General features: G+C 40.2%; 3 protein-coding genes across 5 annotated transcripts in view; 1 reads left to right on the forward strand and 2 right to left on the reverse strand.

Annotated features, from left to right (window-relative positions):
* Positions 1–6,875, reverse strand: part of atp10d (ATPase phospholipid transporting 10D) — a 24,254-nt gene extending 17,379 nt beyond the window's left edge. The window contains exons 1-3 of one of the 3 annotated variants that reach the window (XM_076974371.1): positions 6,613–6,875; positions 3,628–3,988; positions 3,170–3,364 (exon numbers count right to left, since the gene is read on the reverse strand). In XM_076974371.1, coding sequence (XP_076830486.1) covers positions 3,170–3,364; positions 3,628–3,917 — 485 coding nt within the window. In that variant the 5' untranslated portion in view covers positions 3,918–3,988; positions 6,613–6,875. Of the gene's footprint in view, positions 287–3,169; positions 3,365–3,627; positions 3,989–6,612 lie in introns of those variants that run through there. The other 2 variants (XM_076974372.1, XM_076974373.1) reach the window with 2 other exon arrangements.
* Positions 6,876–8,259: 1,384 nt separating this feature from the next.
* On the forward strand, positions 8,260–11,113 carry commd8 (COMM domain containing 8). The gene is made up of 5 exons (XM_076975402.1): positions 8,260–8,369; positions 8,713–8,871; positions 9,469–9,621; positions 9,749–9,904; positions 10,004–11,113. The coding sequence occupies exons 1-5, from the start codon at positions 8,325–8,327 to the stop codon at positions 10,022–10,024; spliced, it is 534 nt and encodes a 177-aa protein (XP_076831517.1). The 5' UTR covers positions 8,260–8,324; the 3' UTR covers positions 10,025–11,113.
* Positions 11,114–13,453: 2,340 nt separating this feature from the next.
* The window catches only part of gabrb1 (gamma-aminobutyric acid type A receptor subunit beta1), a 21,011-nt gene continuing 9,464 nt past the window's right edge, over positions 13,454–25,000 (reverse strand). The window contains exons 4-9 of the mRNA XM_076974366.1: positions 24,405–24,625; positions 21,731–21,813; positions 15,856–15,990; positions 14,538–14,690; positions 14,059–14,309; positions 13,454–13,963 (exon numbers count right to left, since the gene is read on the reverse strand). Of these exons, the coding sequence (XP_076830481.1) occupies positions 13,616–13,963; positions 14,059–14,309; positions 14,538–14,690; positions 15,856–15,990; positions 21,731–21,813; positions 24,405–24,625 (1,191 nt within the window). The 3' untranslated portion in view covers positions 13,454–13,615. The remainder of the gene's footprint in view (positions 13,964–14,058; positions 14,310–14,537; positions 14,691–15,855; positions 15,991–21,730; positions 21,814–24,404; positions 24,626–25,000) is intronic.

Consider the following 25,000-nt stretch of genomic DNA (forward strand, 5'->3'; position numbering starts at 1 on the left):
GAAAAAGGAAGTAGACGTTGGCGGCACGGTGAAGCTGCTCAAATAGGTTCCTGGGGATGAAGGAGAGCAAAGTGTACTTGGTGGTCCGGATCACGTTCCCACTATACTTCTTCTGCAGCCGTTCAGCTTCTTCATCATACATCCAGTCTGGGAGAACCACCCTCCTCTTCTTCACCTGGGTGTCTCTGGCCTCACCAGGATCTTCAGCGTTTAACAGAGAGGCCATGATAGGCCTATAGGTATTGCTTTAGAAGCAGATGCCATCCGAGAACGTCTCTAAAGTCCACCTTGGATGGCAGCTCTGTCTCCAACATGCTGAGCAGCTGTCAAACTACACTTCCCATCAGAACAGCTTCAGTCTTCCCATCACATCTGAGACTACATGCTTGCTTTGTCTTTGTAGCTGTCTCACACCATGAAGACTGCATTGCGTGAGTCGGCATATATGACTGTAACCCTGACAATCTAAAATACACAGAGGCCGCTCCTCATCCAGGAAACAGTCCCAGGGGTAATAAACAAGACCAGTATAGCCGCTAATTCAACACCGAAGACAATAAGATAATGTGCTTGTAAATGAATTCCCAGCCAACAGCTAAAGACTGTCTAGAATGTGATCTGCTACCTGTCAAGAAGTCCAGTATTTAAAAACCGAATATCACTTCAATGCCAGAATAGAAGAACAGCTTTGGCAAGAACTTTGAACCAATGTAGGCTAATAGGGTTTTCTGAGTGTGTCTGTAGCAGTTTTACTGCAGTCAGTTAATATAAAACACAGACATGTTGTGGAGGAGGGAGGGGGGTGAAGGAAATGTCTACTGACATCACCGCCCATCACAGTCCGTTCTAATTGTTCCCTTATCTATAAGTAATTCCACTTCCTTAGCTGAACATTCTGGAGCCTTCCCACCTGTCAACGACTCAGGAGAACATCAATCTCCTGGAGCAGTCCTTCACACTTTAATAATCAGTGTAAGATCTTAACAAAGAATGAGGTCTCTGCTACATCCTGGAGGGTTCTAAAGTGTTTCAGTGTAACATTAGACACGGTTGTGTTTGTAAAATGATAAGTCACCATGAGAGGACTACTTGTTGTCTTAACAGCAGGCTGTTTGTAGGTCAGTGCGTCCACTCTATGAACAGGTAAAACACAAGCAACTGCATCATCTTCCTTAGGGAATACTGAAAATACTAACACGTTTCCATAGTCTTCTGGAGGAAGTCTTCGTTCTCACTAATTCTTGTTTAAATGCCACCATCTATTATAAACCAATGGATCCCAATTCTTATTTGCAAAACAGCTCTGAGGTTCCTCACTTCATTACTGCCATAGCAACAACTGGCAATGCAAAAAGATGTGTTAATAATGCAATGTACATTAATAATAACACTTTGCCACTGTAGACAACAAACCCTCAATTGTAACAATCCATGGGTTTTCATCAAAACATTCAGCAAACCTTGTCTTGGTTTCTCCATTATAAAGCTGATTACATCTCTTGCAACTAATATAGCAGATAGCTGTTGCAGTAGCACATGGAGGGGAATGTGTGATATTAAGTGTCTGTGTTAACAAATGTTCATGTTGTACATCTAGAGCTGTTGCAGGCTACAACAAAGACCAGCATACAGTATATATTTTTGTCAAATATTTTTTTCAAAGCAAAGTCTAAGACAGACCTTAGTCCATTTTCTGAATGCAATTCATTCTTAACATGTATATTATATATATTATATATATATATATATATATATATATATATATATATATATATATATATATATATATATATATATATATATATATATATATATATATGCCATACTTCTTGTGCCATACAGAAAAGCTCTAGAGACATGGTCTGGAAAAACACAATACCTACACATACAGACTATATGCAGTGTGTGCTTTTTGAAAGCTTTAACTAAGTTGCTCTCTATTACCTATTTATTAGCATTACAGCAAATACACAAGTAGATAATGAAGACATTAATACTCCATAACTACAGAAGCGTATGATGAGGAGCACTGGCAGGCACTATAAAAGGTTGTGGTACACGTCTCTGTTCACAGGCCTGAACTTATAATGTAAGACATATTTTAATAATTACTCCTGTAAATCTTGAAAACTAAACACAATTCTGAGGATCTACAGTTGTTTACCACAACTGATCAACTGAGGTTACACAGAAAATATCATAGAACATCATGTCATATCATATCATGCTCAGTGCAAATCAAATGCTGTCTCTGGTCAAAACATCATCCAAACTGTAAGCACTATGGGAATGGGTTGGATATGCTACAGCATTCAGTTCCAAGACATCCTGTAAATCATTTAATATATCTGAGACCACACTATAATGTGAGGTCACCTGTCCAAACAAACAAATAAAGAAAACATAATTACTGCTTGGTTTGCTCTTAGAGATGCTGTGGTATTTCACATTTGGTACTAAAATGTATTTGTGACCATAATAAATTATATAATTATTAATTGCACACACAGCTTACAACAAAGGCGTCAAATGCTTGGCTCAGTAGAGAACTGCTACTCTAAAAAAAACTCTCGTCACAAACAGAACCATGAATAAAATGTTTTAGTGCAGACAAAATGTGGCCAAGTCTGCCTACCGTTCAAAATGAGGTGATAAAAATTCTATAACCTCAAGATCAAGATAATAATACATACCGTGTAAAATAACAGATTTTACACAAGAAACACCAGAGATGCGAACATCCCTCGCCTCATCACGACAGCAGTAACCTGGCTGTTTCTTATTTTAGGAAGATAAAAATGTCTTACAGTCTGCAGTCTGGGCAAATCTATGGTGTTAGGCTTTAGTCAGCACCATAAGAGTCTCTCTGTTTGTTTCCAAAGCCAATGTAATAAGGCAACAACGTTACACTGCATTAAAAGGTTGCAGTGGTCTTGAGGGAGACATTCCTCCACATTCACCATCTGTGGTCATTTTAATCCATTTCTTCACATTTTGTTTATGGTCTATAGTTTAGTAGTGGCATATGTACAGTAAGCAATAAAAATATCTGTCAGCTCTGTCAGCTATTGAAAATGTTGGAAAAGTTTTGAATTCACACACAGTATTAATAACACACAAACATACCAGCCATTAGAATGTGTTATTACAATTCCTCACACAGACTGACCTGCTATAGACGTGCGTGAGCGTGTTGTTGATTCTCTGGTCATAACGGTACCGCCTGTAGTCCTCTATGGCGTCTTTGAAGGCGATGACAGTGAGGACCACAGCAAGAGGGATCATGGTGATTTCTTTCTGAAAGGCCTCCACCACTGGAACCCAGTTCAGCAATGCCAGGAACAGGAAGTACAAGTTTGCCACTCTATGGAAACACTCACATTAATTTTATTGACCAAATCTGTCCATGCAAATAAATGTACTGATACCTGCACCACACAGACACACTTTATACATTATTCATGATGCAACCATTATATATTTATAAACACTGCAGCCCTGATCACTCCATAACAACCTGTCAACTATGATACTAAAATACAGGAACACACTACAGCTGATACTGTGTCAGTTATGTCAGCTCACCAGTGACATCTGAAACCTGTCGAGTTACATGCGAGATCTTACCTGTGGAACTGCTCGAACAGATTCATGGGGATGAAGGTGAGAAGGGTGTACTTGGTGGTACGGATACCGTTGCCTTGGTAACCCTTAGAAATGCTGTAGTATTCCGTGTGGTGTGGACCGTCTCGCGCCACCACCGTTCTCCGTTTCCCGGAGAGCCTGTGCCCCGAGTGGTCCTCGCCATCCAGCTCACTCTTTAAAAGCAGTGAGTTGGTGGGAAGGGACCAGGTCTGCCTAGTGTCTGTGCTGCCCACCAGTTGCCACCGGTTCCGAATCCAGCGGAACTGCTCCATTGGGGTGGGTGTGGGGCCGGAGATCCCAGTGCCTGGTGCAAAACGGCCTGATCAGACCACACGGCTCGCCCCTGGTACAGAGTTGTACACAAAAGGAACATAAGCCAAAATATTGCTACTTGCGTAAATAAAAAACTAAAACAAAAAAATATTGGACAAAGCCAGAGCTAACTTAACATTATTTCAAAATATAACATTCCTATAACATTACATTTAATCTGCTTGGGTCATTTTAGATCTAAATAGCCACCTACTCCATTCACAAAGAAAAGCAGAAATATTTTTACTCTGCTAGTGCGTAAATTAATAAGGGTAGTACTCAGATAGCCTACATCTTTCTGTACTTTTAATGTCAAGGGACATTGTCCACAGACCATCCATTATGGATGTCATTTGTGTCAGATGTTTTAAATATGACGGAAAGGATTCTGTAAGTTTCATCACATATTCTCTAGTGACTCATATAATACCAGGAAAAGATTTCCCTTAGAAAATCAGGTTAAGGCTAATTTTCTTTCTGTACCTATTGGTGTCTTTATGCTTCCTTTTCTGTTAGGTATTTTCAAACTTTGTTCTCAGATGTAAAACCACAAATCTATGACTTGATCACAGGCCAATGGTCCATTTTCTTCTTTAATGTAATAGTGGCAGTAAAGTAATACAGCCAACAGTGTGACTCAGTAAGTAGTGTGTAATATGCTCATGATTAAATGTACTGACTGCAGACTTCTGCTAAAATTACTTTTGCTCTTCAGGCAACAAAGGCAACTTTTGTCTAAAAACATAAAATGAACTGCTGGCCTGTGATCATGAAGTAGCATAAGGACGAGCCAAAACACAACTTCCCAGTTGGAAATCCCCATTTTGTTTAGTCCATGACTGGGTTAAAGCCACAGTCATTTTAGTGGTTATCTGGTACTTATGATAATTTGGCATTTTTGATGAATTACAAAATGTATCATAATTTATTCAGGGTTTGATTCTGATGTTCAGTTCGTTCACAGTATGCATCTGAAACTGATTCAATTAATCAAAGACTTGATTCAAACACGAATTCAAACACGTTTACTACCTCAAACCAAAATATCAACCATCTCAAAAATCTCAACCTGCCTCTACATGTCCTAAACTGTACATAAACGGTTTAGGCTACAGCTTTCAAATAGACACGTTTTGCAGTCCTTGTTTAGGTATCAACTAATACTTTCAGAATTTACAAACCAAACCTTTGCCAAATCCATCATAAATGAAATATAGTGGAATGCACAAACTGAGAATTTTTTTTGCCATGTTATCCTACTTCCCGTTGTCCCACAAAACACTTTGTGGATTAAAATGTACGAGTTTTGAAGGTTTCTGGGGTCTCTCGACTGTCCATGTTCAGTTTAAAAAGCTGTCTACCATGTTCAGTAAAACAACAACGTAATGGAGTTTACTATACCTCAAGAAAACCTCCAATAACCACTGTCGTTACTTCGTGACCAGATAATGCGATTTTGTCTCACTCTTAATAAAGACCAACTCGAACTGCCAGAATGAAAGGATAACCACTCTCAGCCTTAAAACAACTCTGAGAGGATAACCACTCTCAGCCTTGAAACGACTCTGAGAGGATAACCACTCTCAGCTTTAAAACGACTCTGAAAGGATAACCACTCTCAGCCTTAAAACGACTCTGTGAAGATAACCACTCTCAGCTTTAAAACGACTCTGTGAGGATAACCACTCTCATCTTTAAAACAACTCTGAAAGGATAACCACTCTCAGCCTTAAAATAACTCTGAGAGGATAACCACTCTCAGCTTTAAAACGACTCTGAAAGGATAACCACTCTCAGCCTTAAAATAACTCTGAGAGGATAACCACTCTCAGCTTTAAAACAACTCTGTGAGGATAACCACTCTCATCTTTAAAACAACTCTGTGAGGATAACCACTCTCAGCTTTAAAACGACTCTGTGAGGATAACCACTCTCAGCTTTAAAACAACTCTGAAAGGATAACCACTCTCAGCTTTAAAACAACTCTGAAAGGATAACCACTCTCAGCTTTAAAACAACTCTGAAAGGATAACCACTCTCAGCTTTAAAACAACTCTGAGAGGATAACCATTCTCAGCTTTAAAACAACTCTGAAAGGATAACCACTCTCAGCTTTAAAACGACTCTGTGAAGATAACCACTCTCAGCTTTAAAACGACTCTGATTCTAATGAACCAGCTGGCTCATTTAGGAGTGTCAGGAGAGTCAACGCTAACAGTTGTCATTCACCCTTCTAGCTACTTTATGTCATTTATTACATCAAATCCTGTACGAACTGACAATAAACACGCGGAAATCACAAGACAAGACCCGAGTTAGCCTAGCCTTCTAGTATATACGTTTGTTAGGAAGGTAAAGCAGTAGCTAGCTAGCGAACACCGGATTTGGGAAGCTAGCACGGTAAACGGATAGTAATCCAGAGGAAATAACTAGATAATGTTAATCATCGGCTAGACCGGTAATGTGCACAACCGTATGTGGTCTTATATCCTGACGAGTCTCGGCTTATATTTTATGCTGTTCGAAAACTCGTTATTTATCGCAAAATAGTTTAAAACCGGATATCAGATATCTAGTTAGCCTGCTTTCTTATCCTCGGCTACATAACAGTTTCCAGCACGTCAGAGCGAAACGGAGCTCAACCGGCAAACTTACCGCTTAAGTCATAGAACCGGGCACATGATCGGTCGGTATTTAGTTGAACCAGATGGAGAGACTATGCTCTGGTGTGTGCCTGCGCACCACTTTAAGCATCGTGTCTACTTTTTGTTCACCGTTACTTGGAAGATGACTTAAAAACTGAGCAACTACAGTACGGACCTGCGCGGAGGAGCGTCTAAATACCGTGACCTTCTGCGCAGCAGCAGCATCACTTGTGGGACCGTTTAGTGTGAGCGGTGAACCGTGACAAATTCACTCTTGCGAAACGCGAAGCCCTGATGCTAACGCGTCAGTCTCTTTCCCAAAATACTTGCTTGTTTCGTAATTGTTTTGCAATTGCATTGGTTTGTGAATTTTTAAAAATTAAAGTGTAAATTATAGTGAAATTCATAGGCTAGATTAGAAAATGTCTCAAAAATGTCCTTTTAAATATTTATGCGTTATACAAAAGCGTGTTTTTTAATGGTTCTCTGCGTCATATGAGCCTGTTAAAATATACTTAAATATGAACAGAACGTGCATTTGATTGAACAGGCAGTTATTTTCAAGTAATATATAACTGATTTAGTCTAAGTAATATAGTTTATTTTAGTAACTTGGTTGTGGTCAGTTTAATTTCAAAATTTGAAGTTGTAAAAATAACATTTATAATGTATAATTTTCCTTTTGAGCTGGACTTTTCAGGTCTTAAAATACAAGTCTTAAAATACAAACTGTGCCACTCATTTTGCCCATCATTGTTTTTGTTCAAATCCATTACAATTTCAGTATTTCTTTCATTCACTCTTTTTTTCAGATTTTAAAGATTTGAATGTTGAGTCCAAGATAAAACATTTTAAGAGATCAGCTGTGGTGTATCAGTAAAAGCTATATATGTATATTCTATATACAGAATTAGCCTTAAACAATGAAATATTTTTAATTAACCATGTTTATGTTAAACTCCAAATTATTATTTTTGCATCTGATTTAAATATAATTAAGCCTTGTCTATCCCTTTTTCCTGAAACAGTGGCTCAGGAAATTAGTTGTTAAAGTGATTTCAAAAGTGAAATTATTAACATGGTATTATAATCTATAGTGTGGGACATTCTAAGCTGTTTCACATTTTATGTATGCTCAAATACTACTCATTTGAGCAGACATATGTACTACATATGTACTATTGAGCAGACATATGTACTATTATTTGTTATTTTAATAACTTAATACTTGTACTTAATATTTTTATTATTAACTATTATCTGTTTTTTTTATTATCAGTCCCTACATGAGCTGCATCAGGTGGGTTAAACACAGTAAAACACAAAACTATAGGTAGGACAGGGCATGGAACTGGTGACCTATAGCACATGGAACAAACTGGTGGTGTTCTGTCCAATCTGCCCATGTTAGTGTGCGAGCAGTGTGCAAATAAAATAAATATTTTCAAAGACTTTTACATTGAAATTACTTTCTTCCGGGTTTACCCCAGGTACAATCAAGAAATATAAATAGTTTCTAAATCTTCTATTTTAATAACTCTTAAAAAAGTCTTAGCTTTTTTGTCACTTTTATCCTAACAAAAGGAATTACTTGTACATTTCTGTATACATTGATTATATTTATTTGAAACTGACTTTTAATAGAGCGCACTTGAACGTGCCTCCTCCCTATAGTCACGTGATCGAGTCAGCTGATCTAGAGATCTGGAGCGGAGCTACAATATGATAAAATTGCTCGAAAAAATATCTCCGGTGGAGTGCCCTAAAGTGAGTAACCACAGTTAATCCAATACTCGGAAGTTCGCTGAATAGCAAACGAGTACTGCCCATAAAAGGGGTACACAGCAGACCAATAGTTTGTGGAAAAAATTAGATATCTAGATATTCAGAGTATTTTCCGTTCTGTCACCCTTTTGTCACAAATGCTAGTGTAGGTGTCATGTTTTGGACAGACCCACGGGATCTGGTCCATTATGATTTTGACCGCATATACTATTAAAGACTAAAGCAGAAATGACAAAAGAAAATACACTAATTATGGCCTTGTATAACGTTCACGTCGTCCATAGGAGTGTAGTTAGTGAAAAAGGTGTCATTTCTCATTTTCTAGCTCCTACACAGTGTTGTGGATGGAGTGTGTGGACGCAGTTACCCCAGACGAACAGAATATGGGGGTGAATCGTGGAGTTTGACCGACTGGGCAGATTTAATGAGCTCTCTCTCTCAGCTCTTTCGGGTCGCTGTTGGGAGGAAGTGCACGGATGAGGAGGTTCGTACTCCGATGCTCATTTTTTGCAGTATTTTTGTCATACGTGGCTAAAGTCATGGTAATTCCCATTTTATTAACTGGTACACACGAGGTCCCACGAAGTTCGAGTTCATGAAGACTGCACTATCATTTCCTGTATGGTTTACCAGTACATTGTGCATACCTAATGTATATTATGGTTGTATATATTTCGTGTATTCTGTATATAAATTTTAGATGCACGTATCCATTCATCCAGTATATTCATTGAACGTTAAGCTCTATATTATATTTATAGCACACCCATCTGTATATCATGTTTATAGTGTTAGGGTTATTCAAATCTAAATCAGTTGTATACTCAGAACATACCTGTTTGTGTCAATACTTAATAATGTAGATACTGAAAATCCTGTACTTGCTACATATTGTATTTCTGTTTAGATACTAAACTGCATTTCATTGCCTTTTACCTCAACATGTATACTTTGTAAACTTTAATCTAATCTAATGTCTTATTCAAACATGCATGTACAGTAGCTATTTTGTGAACAAACATATGTGCACAAAATATAGATAAAAAATAGAAAAGTGATGACTGTTGTCTTTTTGTTGTAGGTGCAGGAACTGCTGGGTGATGTGAATGCTGCATGTACACAGGCTGTTGTGCAGTGTGTGCATGCTCGATGGGAGGAGATCAGACGCGCTTTGGTGGACAGAACCAGCACAATATCCAGTACACAACTACAGGATTTCAACTGGCAATTAAAAGTACAAGATACCAACAACAGCTTTGGATCACAATGATTAATTGCTTTGAGAAATGAAATTAGAAATCAAATGTCTTTTAGTTTTGAATTGTTCTTGTCCATTTGCTTATATTATTTTCTCTTTCTAGCTTGCATTATCCAGTGATAAGCTGTCATCTTTAAACACTCCTCTACTGAACCTTAGTCTAGACCTGAGAGAAAATGGCGTCCAGAGAGCTGTAAACATCGAAATGAACAAAGAGGAGCTACACACACTCATCAGCACATTAGAAGCAGCTAATAAGGTATCTGTCTTTCATTCACTTTTCATTTGGTCACCTGTAAACAGTATCTTGATAAAGCAGGCACTCTTGTCTCCTCTAATGCAATGTGTGCTTTCTTAGGTCGTCCTGCAGTTGAAATGACTCCTGAACTCTGCATTTTCCTCTCCACCAAGATGGATCTGCAAAGACATGCCTAAGGAAACAGGATCTACTTGTCAGTGCCCTGTGCAGGATAGAAAATTATTCTATTCTTGGCTCATATTAGCACATATTGGGAGGGAAACATTGGAAAAGTGTGTGTGTGTGTGGTAAGATGACTGCATGGGTAGGCATATGACTGATGGCTGTTGGAATTCCAGTAAATTTGTGCCTGTTGTTGGTTGAATTAAAGGGTTAAGTTCCCTTCATGATTATTCAAGGACAGTTTTTTTATATTAAGGAATTGTCACTGCCAAATTCTTTCAGAATAAAAAAGTTTAATACAAATAATGTGATTGTTGTATTTTACATTATAGTTTTATTGCTTAAATGATATTTAACAAATACAAGACGAGTAAGACTAATTTCTACAGGGTAATGAAAGTACTTTTGAAAATGGTTTACCACTTTTCCATCACCTTAAATGGTACAGGCATGAACGATATTGGAACAGATAATGTTTACCTTGTGATTAGATTAATAAACTTCCAATCACAGAAATCCAATTAGATTCACTTCTAAATGATGATCCCCCAAACTCTGACACAGAAATCTAGTTAGATCTTCTACTTCTAAATGATGATCCCCCAAACTCTGACACATAAATCTAGTTAGATCTTCTACTTCTAAATGATGATCCCCCAAACTCTGACACATAAATCTAGTTAGATCTTCTACTTCTAAATGATGATCCCCCAAACTCTGACACATAAATCTAGTTAGATCTTCTACTTCTAAATGATGATCCCCCAAACTCTGACACATAAATCTAGTTAGATCTTCTACTTCTAAATGATGATCCCCCAAACTCTGACACATAAATCTAGTTAGATCTTCTACTTCTAAATGATGATCCCCCAAACTCAGGAACCAGCTTCCCCATGACATTCATTATACTGATTCTCCACTCATTCTCACAAGTCTAAACTCAAAACTCATCTGTTCAGGATAGCTTACCCCACTTCTTGGGCCATTTTTTTTATTTTATTTTGTTTTTTTTTTTACTTTTGTTGTTGATTTTATGCCCATTAGTGTTTTTTATGTGTGATGTTATTGATTATACAGTGTCCTTGCATTTCTTGAAAGGTGCATTCAATAAAATGAATTATTATTTTATAAGCAGATATATTGTCTCCCCTCCATGGTCCATTTATTCAGAGGGTCCATCAACATCCACTTCCAAAGACCTGTCTGTCCCCGTATGGGATTCTTATATGAACACCATTTTTCTTCAGTCTGCTGTTTCACCATATAAGCTATTTGCAAGCATACTGAAAAGGCTCTCATAAATCTCACAAAATCCACAACACAAAACCACTGGTTTGGTGAAATATTTTATTTGAACCCTTTAAAATTTTAAGACAAAGGATTCTTAAGAACAACTGTGCTTGCAGTCATAGGCTTATAGATACGCGCACACATCTCTCCATCTCCTACATTCCAGTGGCTCATTCACACGCACATTAGCATCGGAAGATGAGAAAAAGCATTAAAGCATTTTACAGCTATGTTACATTAAAAGCTTTATTTGAATATTTTAAAGAGACCCTTAGTTTTTTTTTTGGCATCTGCTGTGGTAGACATCCTGGTATGTATGTAAATCTTTCTGATGCGTCACTTTATTCAGTAATATATGTATGTATTCTCAGTGAGAATGGGTGTATAGACATCCGTATTCTGGAGCAACTCTGTATGTGTTTGGGTCTCTTCACCAAAAAGCAGAACCTAGTGGCCATGACGGTTCCAAACCGGCATTTTCCCCAGTCATGTATTCTCACCAGAATGCTGGAATGTTGCTCTACTAGCTACATATGACCAGACCTATGCAATATCTATAATCTAATGTTGAGCATCTTAAAAGCCCATGACAGTAACCTGGTAATTCTGTTACCATGGTAGCCTGAAGTTATTGTTTTCTTTTAAAAAGTGAATTCACTGAAAGTCAACAATGTCACTGTATGTTTGACCCTGTAAAATGGCCCAGTTTTGATTTGAAGGCACAAACTGAGCCGTAAGAATGTAACAGCACGTTAATTAGATCTAATCTGCCACTCTGCAGCTGATCTCTTGTGTTTTGTGGTGAGCCTGGGTGCCACATCAATCACAGTGAACATGTTTGAAGCTAAATGGAAATGAGAAAAGTGGACACTCAAAACACAGTTACAAGCAAACCAATGAAGTACTGGATTTATCTACATTTAGCAAAGCTATATTTCTACCAGATGTAAGACTCTCTCTTATGTCATGATAGTTCGTCTCTGTGGTATGTACCCAGTGTGGGACTGGAGCCAGTTCAGGATGAATTGGAATGCAAAGTCAAAACATAGCATTAAGATACCATTAAGAGGAGGTTTTGGAGTTTTTGTTTTCTCCTCCCTGTGTTCTTTTAACCTTGAGGTTTGACAAACCAACTCTTAATTGACCAGTTCATGGAGAAATCTAATTTACACCATTTCTATTTTAGCCCAAATGTAGCTGGTGTTATGTTTGGTGTCTGCATTTTGGCATGCCATTAGCAAGACACTAACTTCTGTATATAAGATTCCAATCTAATTACCTTGCCCCTAGAGTCCCTGTTCAAAATCTAAGAAGCAAAATCTGGACACTCATTTTTTTTATCAGTATGAACATCTCTTCCTCTGCCACAAGAATGAGGCTATAATCCTTCCTGGAACTGCTCGTTTGAAAGTATGGTGGCATCCTGTTTTATTACCTGACATCTTAAGAAGGAAAATACACATTTGTTCTCACCCAGGTTGGTCTTCCATCTGTTGTGACACTGGGTACACTAGTTATGTGTGGCTGTAGGTGACCTAAAAAATAATTCAGTGTAGATGTGTGTTCACACACACACACACACACGCGCGCACACACGCGCACACACACGCGCACACACGCGCACACACGCGCACACACACACACACACAGGCACACTCACAAAATACTTAAAGCTCTATAGATGTCTTCCTTTCTTTGTTCTCAGAGGATCTCTGCCCACCATAAACATACGTATTGTAAAATACATTTACCCAAAGAAGAGCAAAAAAGCTCATACATGCTCTCAGAACTGTTAGGTGCTGCAAACAAGTAGGTTGTGTTGTGCTGAGTGTGAGCGTGAGAGCTCACTTTGGGGCAGATGTAGTGCAAACATGCATGGTGCTTGAGGAGGCAACACCCCTCACTGCAGAGAAACATTTTGCATGACTGCAAAGTCCCAGTGGTCGATTATCACAAGAAGCAGAAGCCATAAAATAAAGTGCTGAATTCCTGTGTCCTATTTAAATGTTATTAATACTATATAATCTAGATTATGTAATAGCTTATAGAAGGCAGGATAACTTAAATTGATAAATAAACCATATTTATCTTCCCTAAATTGTATATATGCATTTATTTATTACTATAATCTAACATATTTACAGAGAAAATACTACTTTTGCATCTCTTTCCTTTGTGACCAAATGCCACATCCGAACAAAGCTTGAGTTGGCTGGGCCTGATGAGTACAATCTGAGCTGCGTGGGTTAACGCCCCCTAGTGGACATAGTACAGCCAGTACACCAGGTTGAAGAAGGTGTAGGTGATAGGGAAGATGACACGGGACCACTTGTCAATGGCATTCACGTCTGTTAGGTCTGGAATTTTCACCTTAAGCTGAGAGGCCCGCCTCCTTAGGCGACTCTTCTTTTGCGTGATTGGCCGCTCAAGGGCAGCGGTGGGACGGCCATACAGGTCGTGACCCGTCAGCGGCTTGCGGTACTGGATGCTGGCACTGTCATAAGAGAACATGGTGTTCCGAGGGTCACCAAGACCACCCAGCATCTCGGCCCCGGTGAGGCGCAGATCAAGGTTGGTAAGTGGAATGTTCCCATGGGGATCCACCTGTAAGAAGGAAAGAGAACGTGGGGAGAGACAGGGTTTAAGAGGGAAACGGCGCTCCACCTAACGAAACCCATCCGACGGCTCCGCCCGCCCACCTGGACTTTGTTGCTCTCCAACCTGATCTTCTCACTGTTGCTCTTGGCAGCTCTCTCTGCCACTTTCTTCTGTAGTTGGGGCCCTCGGCCAAAGAAAATGTAGTTGACAAACGCATACTCCAGCAAGGCCAAAAACACAAAGACAAAGCAGCCCATCAGATAGATATCTATGGCCTTCACATAGGGGATCTTGGGAAGCGTCTCCCGCAGATGGGTGTTGATGGTGGTCATGGTGAGTACAGTGGTGATTCCTATAGAGATACATTACAGACTAGAGGCTAGCACAACTAAATAGAATTTACAAGAGGGAACAGTAATGTCATCATCATATAATCATCTTAAAAGTGTTGGCAAGAATGCTTTACAATTTACACCATAACACGGTCTATCTGTTTTATGAGGTTTATGACGTTTATGTAATATTTACCCCAACGGTACTAAAAACGGTTACACGCACTCACACACACACACACACACACCTAAGGCTACCCGTGCTGCAGAGGCATCGTAGTTGATCCAGAAGGAGACCCAGGACAGGATGGTGATCAAGTTTGAGGGCATGTACGTCTGCAGGATGAAGTATCCAATGTTTCTCTTCAACTTAAAACTCAACGACAGACGAGGATAGGAACCTGAGAGAGGATGAGAACAAACTCTTTGGCATACACTCATAACAGTGAGCATACGCTCATAACAGTCATGTGTTGGCACCTTGTCCAGAAAGACAAAAGAGCCTGTTACAAGCTATGTGAGCACCAATGCTATGTGAAAACCAGGCTCTTCACTCCTAGGGAGAGTAAGACCATACAAACGTCATTGCCAACATGGTATAACAGCATTATAGGGTGTCTTGCATCTCAATAATATATAATACAATGTAAAAATCTAATGTTTTGGCTTCATCCGTAATTTATCATTGTTTTTGACTATTTTAATGGCATTGACTCTTTGGACCTTATGTGGAGACCACAGCTGTAGAATCTAGAATCCTCTCTTTGCTAAGTTTCTTCTGCATGAATCAATGATGCAACTCAGTCAATGCCCAATTATAAATGGCCCCTTAAAAATGGGTGGATTATGTTTATAAATGGTTTCTATGTGGCTTATCCAGTCTGTAAATGCCTTTTAACTCTAGCTGACATTCCCCACCTTAATGCCAACAGTTATTGTTTCATTTCAGTTTGATGGAGTGTGATGGAGTACTGAGTGAAAAAAAACATACATTTCAGTCTCTGAACACTGACTACAGTAGTTCATTTATATCTGAAACCTAAAGTCAAACTTTAAACCGGCTCATGCGTTTGACAGAGGATTTTATATTTGCATTTGAACTGTTTTGCCTAGTAAAACCACCCAAATAGCACTGTATTGTATATCATCTCTCAATCTAGGTTTCAGCGCAGTCTCTTGTTTCTGGCAGTGTCTCGGTTTAAGGGTATTTTAGGACTCTAACCTATTTGTGCTAGCCAGGGATACTTTTCTGAGTAGACAACTGAAACCTTTCTGTTCCACAGACAGGTTTAGCATGCTGCGGAGGTGCTGTGCTGTGAAAACATGGTGCACTTCCTCACAAAAGGGTTGAGGGTCTAGTAAAACACTTTTAATAACTGGACATCTTAAAGATAATAGATACGGTGGATCCTACATAATCTAAGATAGATAATAGTAAATAAATACAGCACACATTACATAAGATACAGTAGAAGACATAGTATCCCTGTTAACGCCCCCCCAGCAATACTGTTCATAACTCTGTTGTAGCATGGTGTTACATAGCAGTCAGTGGAAATGCTGTACCTGTGGCAAACACTGCCTTCGTAGACAAAGTTTCATAGTCAATGATGGAGAACTGTGGCAACTCAATGTTGTCCACCCCTGTCACTGAACTGCCCCCCATCCAATAAAACTCAATGTCATCTGTAGTGTAACCGTCTGTGAAAAAAGGAGAGAGAATCAGTTATTTACAGAGTAACAAAAGCCAGAGTGCTGTGAAACGATCAAATGTGCTAGTTTGTTTCAGCGTTTGGCTGCAGTCTCGGGGCTGTGTGGACACACGTTCGTGCGGCTTGCTGCCACAGGACGTCGGGCTGTCACAAGACCATCTGCTTCCCTGCCACGTTCACTCAGAGCGTTCTCATCCTCACGTCTTCAGACAGGTTTTATAACAATAAATCCTTCTTATTTTAGAACAATCTCATAGTTGTGTTCTAGTGTATTTGCCTTGTTAGATTGTTGTAGCTGCTGTATTTATTAGCTATATTAGATACTTTTTTATATAGTAATTGATCAGCATTGTTGCCTTTGGTGTTATTCTGGTAGGCCTACATCACTTAATATGTTTTCAGAGTTTCACCTTCAGAGTACATTATGTTTGTCTCTTTTGTTTTAGCATTACAGAAGAAATTAAAGAAGGACCTTTCTTTCCAGTATCCATGATGTTTGCTACCTTATTATATTTTTTACCAGTTTATGTATTTCTTTCATGTCTAAAAATAGTCAATAACAGTCAGTAAGAAGTACCTGTAATTTGTAAATTAGCAAAACTGAACATTCCCAAGGTTTACAGAGTTCACATACTTTAGAATCATATAGAGCTCATTTCTGCACCTATCAGCACTTAGATTACAAACGATGGCCTCGTAGGTACTGCTTGTACAGGTCAGTAGTGACAGGACATTTACTAGCGGGGTATTCAACCTTGCTTCATGTTTGCTGAACATCCTGCGCATTTCCTAGGACACGCTGCACTGACGTTTGAATCTAATTATTGTCACCGTATGACTGATGACATCAGAAGCTTAGAACATTACTGGAACACTGGAGGGGGACTGTGTGATGGCTCACTAAGGCCCACACGTGTAACTGCATATGGGTTGGGTGTGTGGGTTGGTAGTGTTGGAGTTTATGGGGTTTTAAATGTTTAAATGTAGCTCAATGAGCTTATAGGTATAAAGACACAACATAGACACCAGTGAAATGAAACCATACACTTGTAACATATAGGTAGCTCTTTTGTAGCTCTCTGTATAATATGTAACACCGTTCATACCTTGTGCCAATGGTTTAGCAATTTTAAAAACATGCACTTTTCTATGCTAGGAGGGCACACCAGCAAGAAGAGTCAGACCATAGGTAGGGGCAGTGGTAGCATTTTATTGAGCTTACCCAGATCTGTTTTCCTGCCTTCTGTGTTTGTTCCCCAGGAGCCATGTCTGCAGCGTGGGTCAGTGGGGGTGTCTAAGAAGGAGTGCGGGTTTACTGAGCATGTCTTATAGACCCGCTTGGAATTCTGGGTAATGTGGGCTAGACTATCTGGAACCTTTCTAGGGGGTAAACCAGACGTATACAGCGAGTTGTGTGAAATATGTGTAACTTTCTTGTCTTTATGCTTAATAGGGAAGTAGTATGTTGGGTGTTTGGAATGGAATGTGAGATCGGAAATGGCTTTATTGAGCTATAAGTGTTGTTAGTCTTTGTTGAGGTGGAATGTATCTGGTGAATTGTATATGGTCTCACCCATGCTGTTAAAAGTGGCCATGTTGCCATGTGTCAGTGGGTCTGTTTGTTTCTTGTCTGGCCAGAATGTATGTGTCTCCGTAAGGAGTAATAAACATTTGAATTGACTCTCCTTGCTGTGCTCCTTTGCCTCTGGTCACGCCCTGACAGACTGACTGATTTGACATTTTTCTGTAAGAAAGAATACTAATTTGGGGTCATGAAAAAGTGATTTTGTAGCTGAGGGTGCAGGTAGGAACACTGAACTGGGCTCAATCAAGTTTTACTGCGTGTGATTATGGTTAGGAGGCTGAGAGGGGGTGTAAGAATATTTATCTGGTCACGAAAATTTAGAGAAGGTATATGCAGGGAGGATGAGCCTGTAAATGACTGACCTGGAGTCAGTCTGATAGTGATAATATTGTGGAGAATGGCCACAGAACTGGAAACTGTGTTTTGTCATATCAACATCATCCCTTAATTAAGAGTGCCAGTATGGCTGAGGGGTGAAGAATACTAAACAGTACTCCCTCATACTATATTGAGGATGACTGTGTGGCATAGGCCCCTGTAAAAAAAAATATGAAACTTCATAAAATTCACAATGCTTTACAGCATAAATCTGATACTGTTATTAGCATGTCTTGCTCAGTAAGAGCTCCTGTCATGCATTGAGGACAGAGACAGGAAGTGAAGCGTTCATGCACATCTTCTCGTCTGAGGATTAAATCAGCATGTGACTGCACACTGCTGTAACAGTGAGAACATCTCAGAGAGAATTCCACATTCAGACTGGGCTGATGGGATTTTTCCTCTCTGCTCAGTCTTTTCCATTATCTACAAAGAACACGGAGCTCCGACTCATTATGGCTTCATCATGGGACAGAAGCAATTTATGTTCTTTATCCAGTTTTGTCATAGGAGATACAATCTAGGGGACATTCGACTGCAAACACGAAGAATAAAGCTCTTTGGCCACATTAGGTTTGGTAGTCATATTCACAGGTAGGACCCAGTTCAGCATTCAAGTCAAAGGTGAGCCTGATTAGAACGTTTGGAAACATAACTCCCTGTTTAAAAGCTGTTCACAATCGAGTGTGAACACACCCAACTGGCATGAACATGTAAATCCTGAGCGATGTGCAGTGTGTCTGCTGATGTGTTAGCACTGCGCTTTCTACTGCAATGTTGTGATTTGTGTCCTCCAGCTCCGAGACGACATGCAGTCTCACAGCAATACAGCTGTCTGCCCACCGGCTGTCTACCCTCCGATTACAACCACCGTCCGTCAGCCAGCAAGAAAGGTTGGGGTTGGGGTGGGACGGAAGAAGGCTTTGTTAAAAAAAGACCTCAGTTAGCACAGTTGTCCTCTCTCCTGGCATGGCTGAGGATACATGACACGCTATGCTAATGTGCCTTGGCTGTGTGGAGGAGTTTGGCCCACCGAGCAACAGTTCACTCTCCTCTGGACAGAGAATGCCACATGCACATATAACGGTGCTACTTGCTGTGTTCCAAAGCACATAAAAAAAAAACGAAGGACATTGGAGAGAAGACTCAGGCTGCTCTTCTGTGCTCCCAGATCGAACATGACGGCAGACAGATAGAGAACATACGGCCGTGGTCATGTCTGCACCGGCTGTTCGGCGGTACGTGAGAACTGGGGTGAGGGAGCTGATTGAGCGGACCCCTTGCTCTGCACTTCCATGGCTGGCTAGAGAGCCTGGGGACTTCAGCAGCTTGGCACACAGGTGGAATCTATTATTGACGCCAAGGTGATGTGGAGGGCCCGGTCTGCCTCGGCACGGCGGCACCAGCCCTCGGCTCTGGCATTCTCCGATTCTCTGACTGACTGTGTTCAAACCCCCCACCTCCACCCCCACCAGCCTGTGGGGTTTCTTTTGTCCAGGAAAACAGATGTTTATTTTGTTTTTTTTATTTTTTATTTTTTTGCACATGCTGTATATTGCAGAACGTCTTAACCTTGTAAAAGCCTTTGAGGATTTTTCAGTGTCTCACAAAGTTCAAAGATGCCCATTTTACAAGACCACAGATTTGTCTATTTTCTCTAGGCAAAAGCCACTGTCAAGTTCAATATGCTAACTAAATGTTGACCTCTGCACTAAAGACAAGTTGGTAAATGCTAATTAGCTAATGCTAATATTTTAATATAGAGTAATTCAACTAGATCATGTTTGAGTTTCCTATATATTAGCAGAAGTAGGATTAATTTTCTCCAGTTATGAATTTAAGAAGCATTGGAATTATGGACTAAATGAACATTTCACAAACCACAAAAATTTGAAGAGGAAATGGCAAATGAAAGTGTTAAGACCAGGCTTAAATATTTGTATGACACGCACAACATTGACACACACTAAATGCCTTAACATAAGGAAGAACCAAGTTTAACACAGAACGTTAACAAGATTAGTGACAGGTTAGATGGATGAACATAGAACCACACCCAAAGGAAATTTTACCTTTGAACTTGGGCTACTTAGTGAAACTTTAATTAGAGAAGCAATCGAAATGCTCAACAATTAAACTGAATTCATACAACAATTAACAACATGGGTTTTTACTCAGAACATATCTATTCTGGTCGTGGATCGTGGTCACTCTATATTTAGTCATGTAATGACTTACTTATCGCTATTCTAGATCTCTGTATGGTATTTTATGGTATTTTAACACATAAACCACAGATGCTTTTAGTAACACTCTACATTACAAATTTCTTTTACACGTTTACTTTAGAATTTGGATGTTGCATTTTTAATACATAAATCATGGTACCAATAGTGGACTCTACTGTGAATAGTTTAGATTAGGTATACAGCTCCTCAGAAAGTTGTCATGTGGCTCCTCCTGTGTTTTATATGCTAAGGTTTTATATGCATTTGACAGCCTTTGTCGTAGTCAATTGCTTGATTGATTTTTTTCCCCAGACACACTTAAAACAGCAGTTGTTAAACAAACAGACAAAACAGAAACAAAACCTTGATTCTTCAGTTTTCATCAATTACAGATTAATTGCTATCCTTCCTCTTTGACTAAAAAAATAATGTATGTCTTCTCCCAGCTTAATTTACTTAAATGATCACAATATCCATAAAAAATCCCAGTCTGGCATCAAAGCAAGTGAAGCACTGAGACAGCTTTAATGAACGTAGTGAACGGGAGTAAATGTTCACACTGGTGATGTTTCTGTGCATGTGCTCTAACTCGGCTTCATCATCATCATCGCTCTTTCTGGAACTGGTTTAAACTGGTGTTCTATATATTTAACGAAAAGACAGTATAGGTGAACATGCGTCAGATAAACAAACGTTTGTCTTTTACACCACATAATCATATTACTAATATTGCATTCTGTCATTTAAGGAATATATCTGCGATATGCTAAGAAACTGATTCATGTTGGTTTTGCTTGACTTGACATGCACTTTTCACAGGACTTCCTGCAAAATGCAGCAGCAAGACTATTAACGCACGCTATAAAATGAGATCATATTAGACCAGTTTTAGCATCAATCTACTGCCTTCCTGTTTCCTTTATCGACTATAACATTTTATTGCTAGTTTTTAAATGTCTTAATGGTTTGGCACCTTCATACATTTCTGCGTGCCTGATGGACTGTTACAGATCGTGTTTAAATTGTCCACTGCTAGCCATCGTCATATTCCACATATGAAACTTAAAACAGTGGAGTGGCAGCATTACATTTAAATGCACCAAAGATCTGGAATCTCTGCCAATACTTTTTAGTTGTATTTTTATTTTATTGTTTGTATTGTATTGTATTTGTATTGTTTGTATGTTTTGTCTTGCACATTCAAATAATTTTAATTATATCCCCCTTTATGTCATCTGTCAGTTCTATTATTAATATTTTAAATATATCCCCCTTTATGTCATCTGTCAGTTCTATTACTAATAATATATTATAAATATATCCCCCTTTATGTCATCTGTCAGTTCTATTACTAATAATATATTATAAATATATCCCCCTTTATGTCATCGGTCAGTATTATTTGTTAATTACCTTTAAGCTCTGTTCATTCTGTTGTTTCATTTTAGGATGTGGTATACTCGTTAGAACATTATCACATCATTATATTGTCATAGCTGTAAAATCATAATTTCCAATGAACATTAGGCTGGACTTACAGCTCTCGATCTCCAGGGTGCAGTTCTGCTCATCCAGAGGGTATCTGCGCAGATCCATCATGCAGGCCGCCGTGATGGTTATCCTAGCAACAACCAGTTAATTCAAATGCAATTCAAAAACTGAAGATTCTGTGACCGTTCTAGAACTAAATAGAAGATCGAATGAAAGAAAGTTGCCTTTCCTTCAGTAAAGCATCTGTATTGAGGGAGCACAGATTTTGAAAAGTGTTAAAAAGCTACAGATAAAAACAATAAAGCAATGAAGGTACAAACATCACCATGTTTCTCCCTGAACAAACATGGAGAAGAGTGGAAGGAGGTTGACATCTTGAACAAGTATTACATCTCCACTTTTATTTATTACTGTACCGTAAGATCTTGCATAAGAAGCATTAAATAATAATAAGAAGATATTAATATTAAAAGTATAGATGTGCACTGGGAAAATCTGCTAATTATACTTCAAAGAGCTCAGATGAAGTAGGACAGTGCGTGTGATGCAGTGATAATACCAGGTAAGTGATATTGCTTCAGGTCCTGCCTTCTTTCTTACAACACACAAAATTACAGCCTCCCACCTCAGAGTCCTCTCCTCCCCTCCCCTCCCCTCCCCTCTCCTCTCCTCCCCTCCCCTCCCCTCTCCTCTCCTCCCCTCCCCTCCCCTCCCCTCTCCTCCCCTCTCCTCTCCTCTCCTCTCCTCCCCTCCCCTCCCCTCCCCTCCCCTCTCCTCCCCTCTCCTCTCCTCTCCTCCCCTCCCCTCCCCTCTCCTCTCCTCCCCTCCCCTCTCCTCCCCTCTCCTCCCTTCACCTCCCCTCTCCTCCCCTCTCCTCCCCTCCCCTCCCCTCCCCTCTCCTCCCCTCTCCTCCCCTCTCCTCTCCTCCCCTCCCCTCTCCTCCCCTCCCCTCTCCTCTCCTCCCCTCCCCTCTCCTCCCCTCTCCTCCCCTCTCCTCTCCTCCCCTCCCCTCTCCTCTCCTCCCCTCCCCTCTCCTCCCCTCCCCTCTCCTCTCCTCCCCTCCCCTCTCCTCCCCTCTCCTCTCCTCCCCTCTCCTCTCCTCTCCTCCCCTCCCCTCTCCTCTCCTCCCCTCCCCTCTCCTCCCCTCTCCTCTCCTCCCCTCTCCTCCCCTCTCCTCCCCTCCCCTCTCCTCTCCTCCCCTCTCCTCCCCTCCCCTCTCCTCTCCTCCCCTCCCCTCTCCTTTCCTCCCCTCTCCTCCCCTCCCAGCTCGGTCTCTCCCTCATTCTCCCAGTGCTGTGCTCTGCAGCTCTCTCTCTCTTTCTCTCTCTCTCTTTCTCTCTCTCTCTTTCTCTCTCTTAATTGCCTTCACACTGCCACAGCCATGGCTGCCACCGTGCTCCGAAACGTTTCAAGTTGGATCTTAATTATTGCGTGCTTTAATTACTGCCTCTTCACACACACACACACACACACACACACACACACACACACACACACACACACACACACACGCACACGCACACACACTTCAGTGTGTAACTTCCGGACTTCATAGCAGCTTATGATACAGCAGCTTTTTCCCAGTCCCAGATGCATTTTGGGTACAAAGCTGTCCTTCCTCATTGTCCTTCCTTACAGAGGCACACACACACGAACACACACACACACTCACCCCAGCATCGACACACTATATTCACGAGTATTGATCTACTCAGTAATCACAAACATTTATAGACAGACCACTCAAAGGAACACAGAGACACTCACACCCTTCCTGTTACACATGCAAACACACTGACAGCATCCACACATCTTAGCCCCAAATAGAGCGCTAGATCTAAATTATACAACATAGGGAAGAGGGACAAAAAAAGAAAAAGAGAGGAAGAGAGAGAGAAAGAATGGTGTGTGTGTGTGTGTGTGTGTGTGTGTGTGTGTGTGTGTGTGTGTGTGTATGTGTGTGTGTGTGTGTGAAAGAGAGAGAGAGAGAGAGAGAGAGAGAGAGAGAGAGAGATTTCTGCAAAGCTACCTAAGGTATATGGTGAACTGTGAGAGAATGGGTGAGAGAGCTGTGGGCTGCCCCGTGGGAGAGAAATACCTGCAGTGAGAATGTAGTTTGCTCTTCTAGTGCAGATAGTTTAGGATATTATATATATATATATATATAATATAATATTATATATATATATATATATATATATATATATATATATATATATATATATATATATATATATATATATATCTAGGAATGCCATATATTCATACAATAATTCATAGTATATTTCCATTTGATCATTGTCCCAACTGTATTTTACTATTGTACTGTTTTGCAGCTACACCACCCAGATTTTTAATAATTCTCTTTTTCCTGATCAGTTTGGTCCCACACTCAAGCATTTGGGCATTGGTGGGGCGGGGCTTAGGTCTAGGGGATGGAGTAATTCTGAACAGACTGCATCAGTGCTTAAATAGGGCAAAGACTACTTCATCTTTCATCACTGAGCAGGAAGATGACTCACACGGGACACTCATCCCGCTCTGGGACTTCAACTCCAAAAAAACAACATCAGAATAGCCGGAGCCCAGGAGATGAGACACACGCAAGTGTGTAGACATGATCGTATGTACATGTTTAGAAGGAGGCATAAATCACCACAGGTGAAATGAATGACATGTGCGTCCACTGTTAGCATGTGCGTCCAGTCCCGCATCACACACCTGAGACCATACAGCACGGTTCCGTCCGGGTGCAGGCGGATCATGCGGTTTTTGACCGTCACCCCATGAACGAATGATTTCTTGTCATTTATGAAGTACGTGTCGGGCACCCAGAGCTGGTCAGCCACGCGGTTATCCAGTGTGAGGTTCAGAGGGATCCCCGTGTAGGACAGCCGCTTATCACGCCATGATTGCTGGAAGTACATTGTGATGGTGTAGTCCTGCAACACAGAGACACACGTACAGACAAGTGACTGTAGCTTTAGTTACCTAAACATGCACCTTCAGACTTAGGACTGTCAATGGGAATATAATGAGTGCTTTGCATGCACTGTATAAAATATATATAACTAATAAACTTTACAATTCACACGACAATGCCATAATCTGAGTGCACAACACGTCAACAACAAAAGCATGTTTCATTCAATTAAAATGACAATATAACATATAGATACACGTTCTGTGGGGATGTGGCCCTTGTGTATTTGTTTCGGACAGTTTTCCCTCTGCTGCAACCAGCTGGAGCTAAACACAACTGGAGCTAAACACAGCTGGAGCTAAACACAGCTTTACTCTTATACGTCACATGTAGC

This window comes from Brachyhypopomus gauderio, chromosome 15, assembly GCF_052324685.1.
Source record: "Brachyhypopomus gauderio isolate BG-103 chromosome 15, BGAUD_0.2, whole genome shotgun sequence".
In the NCBI taxonomy this organism is placed as follows: Eukaryota; Metazoa; Chordata; class Actinopteri; order Gymnotiformes; family Hypopomidae; genus Brachyhypopomus; species Brachyhypopomus gauderio.